The 13,708-nt window shown below is 33.8% G+C and overlaps 2 protein-coding genes across 2 annotated transcripts; one reads left to right on the top strand and one right to left on the bottom strand.

Annotated features, from left to right (window-relative positions):
• Positions 1 to 1,896: 1,896 nt before the first annotated feature.
• Positions 1,897 to 4,085, bottom strand: PEL3 (HXXXD-type acyl-transferase family protein). The gene is made up of 2 exons (XM_086666609.1): positions 3,333 to 4,085; positions 1,897 to 3,097 (listed from the first exon to the last, which is right to left on the bottom strand). The coding sequence occupies exons 1-2, from the start codon at positions 3,795 to 3,797 to the stop codon at positions 2,207 to 2,209; spliced, it is 1,356 nt and encodes a 451-aa protein (XP_086522735.1). The 5' UTR covers positions 3,798 to 4,085; the 3' UTR covers positions 1,897 to 2,206.
• A 3,724-nt stretch (positions 4,086 to 7,809) lies between these two features.
• On the top strand, positions 7,810 to 13,624 carry LOC147552772 (bifunctional L-3-cyanoalanine synthase/cysteine synthase 1, mitochondrial-like). The gene is made up of 10 exons (XM_086666668.1): positions 7,810 to 8,322; positions 10,659 to 10,768; positions 11,273 to 11,330; positions 11,426 to 11,689; positions 11,847 to 11,984; positions 12,072 to 12,123; positions 12,217 to 12,296; positions 12,531 to 12,590; positions 12,704 to 12,784; positions 13,371 to 13,624. Exons 1-10 carry the CDS (start codon positions 8,161 to 8,163, stop codon positions 13,467 to 13,469), a joined length of 1,104 nt encoding a protein of 367 aa, XP_086522794.1. The 5' UTR covers positions 7,810 to 8,160; the 3' UTR covers positions 13,470 to 13,624.
• Positions 13,625 to 13,708: the final 84 nt, after the last annotated feature.

Raw genomic sequence — 13,708 nt, 5'->3', positions numbered from 1 at the left:
TCGTTTTCAAATTTCCAAAAAATTTCGAAACTTTGAATTTTTCGTATACTGGTAAATTATTTTATTTACCAGACATTTTTTTTTTCAGGAAAACGTCAGCATGTCCCGTCCAAGGGCAAGAGGGGAATAAAAAAAAAAATCTGACATTTGGACCTGCAACTAATTTTTGGGCAAGAGTGGATTTTTTTTGGGTTTACCCCCCACTTTTTGGACCCCTGGCTCAAAAATCCAAACAAAAACACCACCAAGGAAATTGTATGTGTTTTAAATAACAAATAGTAATTTGCAAGTAATAAAGGATCAACTACCAAACAGTCATCTCATAAAAAAAAACTACCAAACAGTCCTAATATGTTTTGGTAAACTAAAGTGGAAGTAATTTTTGGTAGTTTGATGTCTAGTTTTTCGTAATTGGAAAAATAATTATTTTGAAATAAAAATTAGAAGCTCTAAAATTTTTGATGTCTGACTTACCTCTTGATTTCTTTCAATTTCAAATCTTACTAGAAGAAAGCGTAACAACACTTACAAGTGTATATCTTTCTAGTATCATTCACTAACTAGTCTACACAAATTTTACACAAAATTACCTCTTGGTTTCCTAAAGTATACATAAATTTTCTTCTATTCTTTTTAAAGTTGTTTGCACATCAATATTCACTAAACTATTTACTTCAAAATATTTTCAACAACAAAAAAAAAAAACCTATCTACTTGAAAATATAGCAAAGTTGGTTGATTGGATACCCACAAATTGTAGGAAAATTTTAATGGGGATTATTTGAGTGATTCATTTAACCATGGTTTAGACGTGTAGTATTCGATTATAAGGGCTAGTTTAGTCCTAGCACAAGTTGAAAGAATATCTAGTCTAACTTTTGTTTACTTTTTAAGTTTTGGTGAGTATTTTACACAAAAAGACTTGGGAGACTTTTTTTTCTTTTTTTGGCGTCAAGGTATTCACGTGTGGTGGCTCCACTGAAAAGTATTTGATTAGTGGATCGTGCACACATCCCTCTCGTGCGTAAGATAAGGTTTTGTCCTCTCAATAATTATTATTATCATTATTATACTATTTTCTTTTCATTAAAGCTAACTTGCACGGTTGGTTTATTTTTCCCAAATATACTTTCTTTCTCATACTTTTTTTTTTTTTTTGTTGCAAATTCTTACTCATACTTGGGTATGAGATATCCCACCATTCCACCAATTACATAGGTAATAGGTAATTTCTATCACCCACACCACAACAATCCCTCTCCTTCCTTTTTCTAGGAAAGTGGAAACTACACAAGCTAAAAAAAGAAGTTGTATTGACAAAAGTAATGACTCACCAAAGTTATATTGAGAAAATTAATGTCTGGTTCGACCAGAATTGTGATCCAACATAGACACCCACATGCACCTTTGTTTTCGTTTAAAAGCACTCTTGAGCTCCTTTTATTTCGCTTGTTTGGGTAGCCATGCATTTAAGGTGGGAGCCACATCACTCGAAGGAGGCGAGGCTCCCTCAAGATAATCAAATAAAGGAACTTGCTTTTGGAGTTGTACTCTAAGGGCAATGTATTAATTGCAATCACCAAGACACCAATTTTGTTATATACTCACATCATATGTACTTTTTGTTCAAGTTAAAGGAGACGTGAGTGCATATAATAAAAGTGGTGAGTACATACAACATTTCCCTACTCGGGATCTTACAACCAAATGAGGGTGCCTATAAAAGTAATCCTGGCATTCACATGTATTGAATCGATTTGTTTACTATGAAAAAGAGTGGCTCATCGTCGATTATAGATTGATAAATTAGGTGTTAAGCATTCAAAACATGCTATGGATGGAGCAATTCGAAACAAAGCATGGAATGATGGATAGACATGAGAATAAAACATACTATTTTATATATACTACATATATTGACTTTATTATAAGAAATAATATCTTGAGCAGTCAAGTACATAACTAAAAAGAAAATTGATCAAACAAACAGAAAAATAAGCAAATAGGAAGAGAGAAAAAAAACAATAACAACCCATTGCCTTAGAAACCCTATGATAGTTAAACCTCTAACCCTAGAACACCAAAACTTAAAACAGATGAGATGATACCACATATTACAATATGACCTAAAAGAAACATGACCCTCCTTCAAAGAAACAACTTATAGTAGTTACCTATTAAACCAACAATCTCATTCTCTCACTCCCTAAACTTCCATAAACTCTTTATCTTCCTCTAAATTCTTCATTGCTTCACCTTCTAAAGTTATCTCAATATCAATACTATTCCCTCCATCTTTCCCTTGATACAAATACACCATTCCATCAAACTTATTATTCGTTCCACTTCTCACTCTCTCTGGCTTCCCCCACCCAAAATCTACTTCATATACATGAAATTTGGGCGAACTCCCGACAGCCACACAATTAATTCCTGCATCTTTATACTGAAATAGTTTCGGGTCACTCTCCCATGCCACATTCCTATCCTCGATAGCTTTTGCATTGTGCGATCCAATCACATTCTGTATAACGGTTGCACCGTATTGGTTAGGGTCGGACAACAATGCTCCTGCAGCTGTTACAGTGAATATCGCTTGAATTAAGTTACCAAAGTAATTTTCTGGCATTGGTGGATCGACCCTTTTCCTGCAGTCAGCGAAGATAGTAAAAACGGTGTAATCCTCCGGCTTGAGTCGGCGAGCACGTGTCACGGCACACCAAATGTGGGTCCCTAATGATTGGAAAGTAGAGAATGGTTTTGATTCTTTTGGTAGGTTTCCGTTGGCTTTTGATTTGATTTTCTCAATGGTTGGACCAGAGAATCGGAAGATTTTTTCTCTGAGTAGTGTGCCCGAGTTGAGATCCTTTTCGGACGTGTCTGTTTTTTCTTGGAGGGACGCAGGGGATTCTGGTAGGTCGAGTTTTATGCGAGTGTTTCTGGCTTTTGTACGGTCATGATAAGGTGGAACCGAGATGGTCTTTGATCCACGGCAGATCTCAGCCCATGAACTCATGAAATGCCACGTTGCGGACCCATCTAGGACTGCGTGGTTGAATGCACACCCAATGGCAAGTCCATCTTTCAGCTTGGTGAACTGCGAAAACATTAAGAAAATAAAGAATGTACAAAAATGTCATTTCTCTGGACAAAAATTCAAACTAATCTTATCAAGCATTTCTCAAATAAATATGCATATAGCAGCAGCTCGGTTAATATAGAGATTTACCCAACTTTGATATATTGAGACAATGACACCAATTGAAAACCAAGTGAACATTGGTTGACCCCATTCTGTTTCTCATAGCTAGTATCTATATTATGAAAGTTACCTGGATAGACAACAAAGGCCTGTGAAGACCTTCCAAATTCATGACACCAGTATAGGGCACAAGTTCCCTCACAAGATTTGAGGCTTCTTCATCTGCAAGTTCTTCAACACCAACATCTTCAGCAGCAGCTTCAATTACCTCAACACCAACATTTTCTTCACCTTCACTATCATCATAAACAACCCTTAAAACACCTTCATCATCTTTCCCTATTCTTCCTCCTAAAGGATAAAAATCTTCCAAAATTACCCTTAACCCATCTTTCAATTTCTCTACCATTTCTTCATACTCACCACCTTTGTAAACCAACAATTTTTGGTTATAGTAAAAAGTCACATAAGGAAGATCAAATGTGATTAAAGGGCATTCTTGTCTTCCTAATTTCTTATTAGGTAAGAGATTAGTCTTGTTAATGACCTTCACTTTCATTACAACACTCTCATCTTTCCCATTTTCAGTTGCCATTGAAGATATTAAACTGAGGATGAAAACCTAGCTAAAAACACTTTTAAGTTAGATAGATAGAAGATGGGTTTTGAGTGGGTGGGTGAGAAGAGTTATATAGAAATAAGTTCATGAGATGAAAATGTAGTTGGAATCCATTAATGGTGCTCTCATGGGTACAGTTGGGGTTCCATAAATGAGATTCTGAAAGGCTAAGGCAGCTTAATAAATGTTGGTTTCTTGTTATTTGGTATCTAGGTTTGAACTTTGAGGTTCTCAAAATACATATATAGCTACTTTGGTTTTCACACTCGTTTTATGATAAAATTCCAATTACATTTATGGGTTCAAGTTGATATTACTTCTTCTTTGATCATGACATATAATCATTATTTCGAAGGGCGCTTATATATATAGAGTATATATATATATATATATATCAATAACGTCTAAAATACTCATTACTCAGTGAAAAAAATTGCGTGACATGTTTGCATAGAATTATAAAACAACATATTAGGACTACAAATTCTCGACGGAATGATTAAATAATTAATTTATATGTATTCTATCTGGTTGAGACCAGAAGGAAAAATGGCATTGCCATAAATTTATAGCCGGGATATTTCTATTTACTCATGAGAAGAGAACTTTCTTTTGACGCTGGAATGGATTTTCCTTGATATCTGACTTGATCGGATTTCTTATGATTATGACTTAAGGTACTCTCATGGGTCCACTAATAAATAAGTGTGTAGAGCCTCGCACCTATAATTGTACCGTCCTACATTCATTATAGTATTAAACATCCGGGTCTATCAATTTATATGATGCTTGAAGAATAATTTTGATATCAATATTCGTCACCGATTCTACACTTTCGGAGTAGCCAAATAAATTCTATTTTGAGACTGAAAGTGGTAAGTTAGGTTACAAGATTGAAAGTTTGGAAATGCTCTATCAAAATGTTCAGAATTGAGATGGTCGATAAGAGTGTGTAGGACCAAAACTTCTGTTTACCTAAATAGTGCACCCATTAGTTTTGTCGAGTTTGCATTTTGAACACTAATGGTGGTGTTTGCTTATTTATGGTTTGAATTTGATCCTACCAGAATCTAAATCGTGTGAATTAAATTGTGTTCAGTACACAATTGTGGTGAACATTAATAAATCATTGGTTCCTCTATGGATGTAGATAAAGATTATGGAAAAGATCTTTGACTGAATTACCTTAAATTATCGCGTCGAATATTTTAATTTTTCAATCCAATTATCATATAGTCATGAATTTAACAAGTATCATGAGATGGATGGACTACGAACAAAAGAACAGGGTGCCTTCAGAGGCACACGATAAAAAATGTTTTAGCGTGATCTCTCTCCTAATTCGTGTCCCTCGCACAGGTTGCGGTTTGCAAAAGTAGAGGTACCTTACAATTTCCTTCACTGTAGTCTTATAGGCACCATTCAAACTGCTCTGAAAACGAAGTAAAAGTGCGGGCATTACATTTAAATGGCGCCACCTTTCCACATGAATTCACCCTTTTAAAGGCGCCTTCAGGTTTTTTAGGAATAATGGATCCTCAATAGAAGTCCTAAATGGGCTTAACTCAAGGTCGGGCCTAACTTTTAATTGATATATAACCAAAACTTGGAATTCACTTCCCAATAATATTCTGGAGTTGTCAACAGTTGGTAGCCCAAGTGTTTCCAAGGTGTTTGACATAAACTCCAGAAAGCTTTGGAGGTCCCGGGTTCGAATCCCAGAAAATGTGGAATCTTTGATTATTTGAACTGGGATTATTAGGGTATAAATAATGTAATTGGGCTTTAGGTCATTGTCTAGTTGAGCTATAGGTTCAGTCTTGTTTGAGTTTGAGTGGGCGGTTATCGAACTTATCACATCTATGATGTATCAATGTCTTTGTAACATAATATCGTGGAGTTCATACCATCAAAGTGTCACTTTTAGTTTGTCCCACAAGATTATGGACCATCACCTGATATTTCAATGTCAGTATAAAATAGAAAGTTTTGAGAGATTAAACTGGTGGTAAATGCAAAATTGTCTTTCTCCCTTGCAAATAATTCAGGGGATTATCAACATTTTTGTCTCTTGGTTGCCCTCAAGAGTCCAATGGGCTTAAAGTTGAGGTTCACCAATACAAAACGACGACCCCAGTTGTGGCCCGCCAGTCCTCTCCCTTCACATCTCATGAACTTTCATTTTCACTTATGTGAAATTCTTAAGGCAGCTCATTTTCGTGCTGTTTGCGCCTCTCAAAAATCAAATGTTGCAAATGACCGAGAAATGTAAATTTCATCTTGTCCCCGAATAATATGTCCATCAATGACGAGTAATTCCCGAATCACCATAATAACTGACTTTTTCTTAATAATATACTCGTAAGAACGGGATGATGTTTTGCTTCAAATAGTCTCTTTGATCTCAAACTTTTCTCCATCAAAGGCGACTAAGAAAATCACTTCATTAAAGCATTAATAATATCACTACTTTCTGCAATCACTATGTTCGGAATTGATGATAAACCAGATTTGTAAAATTCAAATAATAAATCTTGGTTATTCTTCAATTTAAGATAACCGATTTGAAATTCGAGATATACAATAGCGATCCTTGCCTGTTAAGATGCTGAACCGCTGGGAGATACATCAAGAAGAAACAGAGATAAACTTAAAACACACAATACCTATGATAATGATGATGAATCTGTTGATGAATCAAATGATGGTTCGTCAAGAATGAAAGAGAGATCTTCCTCCGGAACTCGACTTTGTCCCTTTTTTGTACTTCTATACCTCTCTTATTTACTCCAAAAAGTCATAATTAGATGGAACAAACTAAATAAAAAACGTAAATCAACAATTTCTACGTTGAACGTGAATCTAACGTCCGAAAAAAATTGGGTTTCTCTGTTGTTTTGTTCTCTCTAGGCAGTTGTTTGCAAAGAGTTTTTTTCTCTGATTAATAGGTTTTTTTTTTTTTTTTTTTTTTTGAACTATTCTCTGATTAATAGGTTAATCCGTCAAAGTAACAATTCAAGCAAAATCATTTAACAATAACATGTTTTCAACACAAAAAATTTTTTAAAAAAAAAAGACAAAAGAAAAGTTTAAAAGTAAGATGTTTGGCCTGTAATAAGAGGGCAGATCTTCATCATATTGATGGGTAAGTCCACCACAAAAATCTAATCTTTTAGGTTTGAAAATTCAAACACGAAACGGCAAGTTACAATGTTCATGACCTTGGTTTGAGTGAACGATTTTTTTGTTTTATTCTAACATCGTGCGTCTATATGGTATATAAGAGAACCCAACCACCATACTTTTTTGAGATCGGATTCCAAGACACATTATATTTGAATAACATTTTTTTTTTTTGATGAGGCTCATTATATTTGAATAACATTGATACTTCATTATTATAATATGCAATACATCATGAATTTGGATGAACACTACAATCGTCAATTGAGACATCTTAGGTCCTAAAGGACATACAAAAATCTTTATGGCCGTCTTAGAAACCTGAAAGTCCATTTATTCCTACCTTTACTTTATTTATTGTCTAAATTACATGAAATGAATCATATTGCAATAACATAATTATATTCCATAACGAAAACACAAAATGCACAAGAGCATCTTGTTTGTATTTGTAGATTCTAATTATGACTATTATCTAATAATTAGACAAAATTTGTCATTTTTTTTAATTCCAAGTTCGTCGCCATCTTTTGTTGTCGTATTTGGGTACTCATTCTTGAATCCAGTGTGTCAGGTTTGATTCTCAATAGAAATAAAAATTCACAATTTATTAAATTTGTGTTATTAAAAATATAAATAAAATAAAAGTATAAACAAATACGTATTAGCTTCAATATGGTAACGGTCTTTACATGATCGTTAAATTCAAAATGTCTTTAACTATAATAGTTATATGACTTAGTTCAACAAAAAAAAAAAAAAAATAGTTATATGACTTGTTTTATTCATGGTGTTTTTTTTTTATGAGAGGTTTTATACATGGTGTTAATGTGACATTTGTACATCGTCTTTGGGTGAAGTAGTTGGACACTCCAAATCTACGAGGTCATGAGAGTTGAGCACAACATGTTTTAATTCGCGATTATAATGTTCATCTAAATTGATGATGCATATTATAATCATAATGTATCATTGTCATTTAATTCTAAAACTAGTCATTTAATTCTAATGACTCTAAAACTCTAATCTCAAAAAATAGTGACATTTATCAACAAAAAAAAATCCAAATTCTTTTTGTCTCTTTTAATATAAAGTGTAATATTATAGTACCAGGGAGAAAAACAAGAGAGAGAAAGAAGTTTCATCAAAAATCAAAATGGAGAGAATTTTGATGAGGTTGGGTAAGAGAGGATCTAAACTCATCAGTAATACCTTTCTTCAAAAGAACACATTTTCTACTGATAGATCTTTTGTTCAAAAGATCAGAGATCTACCCATTGATTTTCCTGCAACTAAAGTTCAGAAGGATGCTTCTAAGGTAAATTTAACTTGTCTGTTCTTCAAACATGCAATTCTTTACTTTTTTTCTTCAAAATTTTCACTTGATTTTTTGCGAAAATTGGACTTACCTTTTGGGTTTCTCTTCTTTTTTTTCTTTTCCTGGAAATTTCTTTTGAAGTTCTGAAAGTAAAGTTCTTCCATTTCTATGTGCCACTGAAAAGGTTTTACTTAAAATGGTAATTTATGAGTGGGTTTTCTTGGTGAAGTCAGATCTGAGTCATCTGACAGTTGTTATTTAATGACCTTGGTTTAATTTGCTTGTAGTATTAAGTTCCTAGTGAAATAAGTTTAACTAAAAAAAAAATTTCCTAGTGAAATAAGTTCAACAAAAAAAAAGTTCCTGGTGGAATATCTCACATAGATATTGAAGTAATTCTAGTATTAGGAAAGTAATGTAGGAATTATTGAGATGTTTATGAATTAAGAGATGTTTAACAAACTAATCTTATAATAATTGAGATGTTCATGAATTAAGATAACAAAGTTCCTAGTGGAATATCTCACAAAAAAAAAGTTCCTAGTGAAATAAGTTCAACAAACTAATTGAGATGTTTATGAATTAAGATAAGAAGTTAGTAAGGATGGTGTCCGCTATATCTTGGTGCAGTGATTGGACCTTCATTGCAAAAATTTAGAGATCACAAATTTGTTTCTCATCGGAGATAGAAACAATAGCTTATATGACAGTGTATATGGTCCTTAGGATGTATGAATGTACGTATGATATTTTTTAGCATATTTCATCTTTTTTTTATGTATCAAAGTCAAACTATATATAACGTATGATTTTCTATTATATTCATGTAGTTCTATTGCATTTTACAAAGTAAAGGCGTATTTTGGTAAAAAAAAATGGATTTTTGAGCCAGGGGTCCAAAAAGTGGGGGGTAAACCCAAAAAAAATCCACTCTTGCCCAAAAATTAGTTGCAGGTCCAAATGTCAGATTTTTTTTTTTATTCCCCTCTTGCCCTTAGACGGGACATGCTGACGTTTTCCTGAAAAAAAAAATGTCTGGTAAATAAAATAATTTACCAGTATACGAAAAATTCAAAGTTTCAAAATTTTTTGAAAATTTGAAAACGAAATTTCAAATTCCCGCCCAGCAAACCATCTCTTCCCAGTAAATAAAATAATTTCCCTTACACAAAAAATTCCAATTTTCAAATTTTTTTGAAATTTTCAAACGAAATCTTTTTTTCGAAATTTTCAAATTTTTAAACGAAATTTCAAATTCCCGGCCAAAATATCAAATTTTTTTGAAAATTTTAAATTCCCGGGCAAATTTTGAAATTTTTTTGAAAATTTTAAACCGCCCAGCAAAAGTGTCTAGTACAGAAAAAAATTTCCAGTAAATAAAATAATTTCCCGGTCTCAAATTTTTTTTTTCGAAGTTTTGAAATTTTCAAACGAAATTTCAAATTCCCGCCCAATTTTTTTTTTACGAAATTTCAAATTCCCGCCCAAAATTTCAAAATTTTTTGAAAATTTTAAATTTCCGGGCAAATTTTGAAATTTTTTTGAAAATTTTAAATTCCCGCCCAGCAAAAGTGTCTAGTACAGAAAAAAATTTCCAGTAAATAAAATAATTTCCCGGTCACAAATTTTTTTTTTCGAAGTTTTGAAATTTTCAAACGAAATTTCAAATTCCCGCCCAAATTTTCAAATTTTTTTACGAAATTTCAAATTCCCGCCCAGCAAAAATGTCTAGTACAGAAAAAAAATTCCAGTAAATAAAATAATTTCCCGAAAATTTCCAGTTAATAAAATAATTTCCCGCCCAAATTTTAAAATTTTGTAATTTCCCGAAAATTTCAAATTTCCAGTAAATAAAATAATTTTCAGAAAAAAAAATCGTTTCCCGAGAATTTTCGATGGCAATTTTGTAATTTTCGATGGCATGAACGGTAAATACTTTATTTTCTAAGGGCCCTTTACGTAATTTTGACCCCCAAACTGACACATTGGACCTCCCTTTCATTTTTAGGCAACTTTGGGTGAAATTTTCATTTTGGCCCCCTTTTTGGACCAATGGCTCAATCCCTCAAAAAAAATTGGGTAGCAGGGGCAATTTGGACAAGAAAAATTAATCCAATTAAACTAGTAACATGATGATTTGTGAAGTGTGAGGAGAATCCAAGGGGTAGTATGATTTTGGCATTTAATGTAGTTACTGGGTTTGGACATGAGTTTGGGCTTGAAACTGGCCCAAGACTAGGACTGGGCTTGGGCTTGGGTTTGAGCATATTATTGCTTGGTCCACCAATTAAATGGATTGGGCTTCAATTTTTTTTCTATTCGTGTTTGAATTACAGCTTATAGGGAGAACTCCACTTGTGTATCTGAACAAAGTTAGTGAAGGATGTGGAGCTTACATTGCTGTCAAGCAAGAGATGATGCAACCAACTTCTAGCATTAAAGACAGGTTATATTAAAGTCATTATATCTTTTTAAGCCCATGGATCTATCACCGACCCTATTTCAATAAATGGGCTTGGTTCAGTTCTAAGCCCATCCTGAAACCTAACCGAAACTCATATAAGTTGTTTTACCAGAGGAAAGCTTTATAGGCACTACCACTTATGCATATCTAACTGCTTATGTGAGCAATCTAAAATTGCAAGTTCTTTTGTATGATGACTCTCTCAAAAGAGATTTCTTTGAGTTCGGACGACAAGGGCTCTGCCCGAATAATAGACCTTTTCTACTCATTCAAGAAAAGAGTTTTCAAATATGAAGTTGCAGTTTAATTTTCCTTGTTTTGGTCAATTGACAAAGTCAAAATGGGGTTTGGGATGGTGGTGCCTATAAAACTTCTCCCACCTCAGACACAAGTAAGTCTGAAGTTGCAATGAACTGATTTGGGTGCTTCGAAACTCTTGTTAATATTGTTATTGTTTCTGCATTTTATTTTCATTTGTCTTACCAGACCTGCGTGTGCTATGATCGAAGATGCAGAAAAGAAAGGGTTAATCTCTCCTGAGAAGGTCAACATTTCTTCTCCTAAATTCCGATTACTAATAGTTCGACTAAACATATGAAGGAAATATAACTCTTCTAACATTTACATTTTCTTAAATAGACATTGTTGATTGAGCCGACATCGGGAAATATGGGAATAAGTATGGCATTTATGGCTGCCTTAAAAGGGTATAAGTGTGTTCTTACTATGCCATCTTACACAAGCTTGGAGAGAAGGGTGACAATGAGAGCATTCGGAGCGGAACTAATCCTCACCGATCCTGCTAAAGGAATGGGAGGAACCGTGAAGAAAGCATATGACCTTTTGGAATCCAAACCAGACGCTTTCATGCTTCAACAATTCTCCAATCCTGCCAACACTCAGGTCTGCTCTTGATTGTTCTTTCTCTTTATATGCCAAGTTGAAATAATATTGTTTATCAAATTAGACAGAAAAAACATGGATAACTTGATTAACTAGTCCTATTCAGGAATTTGTATATATAAGGCTCCTCTTTGACTTACGTTGTTATGAAACATAGGCGCATTTTGACACGACGGGTCCTGAGATATGGGAGGATACTCTCGGTAAAGTTGATATATTTGTAATGGGAATAGGAAGTGGCGGCACTGTTTCCGGTGTTGGAAAGTATCTCAAATCTAAGAACCCTGACGTGAAGGTACCTACTTTTCGGGCTATGTAACTACTAGTTAACGCATCTATGCTATAATAGTTACTGATATCCTCCCCTTATAATTCTCCGCAGATTTACGGTCTTGAACCTGCAGAGAGCAATGTGCTGAATGGTGGCAAGCCAGGTAAGCGTCTCTACTTAGTGATACCATGCCGATGTTTTTGTAAATCGTAAAATGCTAAAACTGTTACGTAATTGGGATGATTGTTTGCAATAGGTCCTCATGCTATAACCGGAAATGGAGTTGGTTTCAAGCCAGATATATTGGATATGGATATGATGGAAGAAGTTCTCGAGGCGAGTTTTACCACATGTTTCTCTTCTGTCTTTCTTTTTTGTTACTTTTTAGTGAAAAAAAAATCATCTTTTGTCGGTCAACACATCAACGATTAATCTAAGACTCAATACTTAATCGGACAAACTTGTGACCTAGACCAAATGCTCGATACAATATTGTCAACTAATATTCCAAAAAGTAAATATCCTTTTTATTTATCATCATTTTCCATGGTTTTTTGTTTATTGTGGTAGGTTACTAGCGAGGACGCCGTAAATATGGCTAGAGAATTGGCTCTAAAAGAGGGTCTTATGGTATCAATATTCTCTTCACAACTATATGAATCAAGCATCCCACTTATCTTTTAAGATTCATATGAGAGAAAATATATTACCATTATTTAGTCTTGTATATACTTGTTTTATAGGTAGGAATTTCCTCTGGAGCTAATACGGTTGCCGCACTAAGGCTCGCAAAAAGGCCTGAGAACAAAGGCAAACTTATTGTGGTAAGAAAAGATATTTGCATTTCTTGTTATTGGTAAAAATCGTCTAGACTATTTCAAGTAGTACATTATGTTGGTATGCCCATATGACCTAGCACTTTATATCCGTGAAGGGTATAAGCGTTGGTCTACCCTTTCACTTCAATCGGTTTTCAAGGAAAGATTGGCACAGTGGGCCTTAACATGGTAGCAAACTAGGTTGTTGCCATGGATCTGTCGAGCCCATTACCATGTTGAGTCCTCTCTATGAAAGGGGAGTCCCAAGTCACTCCGTCGAGCATTTGTTATAATTTTCACATTAGATTCTTCTTGACCTACCCAAAACTATGCATCTCCTTGTCACTCCAAAGATGAAAAAAACAGAATACCTCTCATACATTGATAACCGTCCTTGCAAAAACTAAGACAACATGAAGTTAGCTTTGATTTTTAGCTTTCTTAACCTTTTGTATAGTCGTTTTACCAACTTTACAGCGATGAATCTTTTAGATTGTTCACATTTTTTCATGATTTTTATCAGTAATAAACACCCATTTTATTAGTAGAAAAATGGGTATTAATTTTTTGGATTTATGCGATTGATTTTCAGACTGTCCATGCGAGCTTCGGGGAAAGATACTTGTCATCTGTGTTGTTTCAATCACTGAGGGAAGAAGCGGAGAAGATGGAACCTGTTTCAGTAGATTAAACGTTGTAATTATCCTAAATTGATCCGCATTTCATAATAATCTTATGTGTGTTTTAGTTATGAAACTTGAAAGATTTAGTACATGAAGTAATGTTTCCTCAATATGCTAAAAAGGATTGTTTCAGTCCTTAATAATAAAGTGAACATCTTTTTTATTGATTTTCTTTTTGCTTTTAATTATTTCCATTATATGTGCTTACTCCATCAATTACCTGTGATTTAGGGATGAGAAAAATGGT

This window comes from Eschscholzia californica, unplaced genomic scaffold (assembly GCF_041429995.1).
Source record: "Eschscholzia californica isolate CP2 unplaced genomic scaffold, dmEscCali1.0.p SCAF_3, whole genome shotgun sequence".
Classification (NCBI taxonomy): domain Eukaryota; kingdom Viridiplantae; phylum Streptophyta; class Magnoliopsida; order Ranunculales; family Papaveraceae; genus Eschscholzia; species Eschscholzia californica.
The sequence above is the reverse complement of the archived record's forward strand: the minus strand, read 5'-3'. Positions and strand labels throughout refer to the sequence as shown.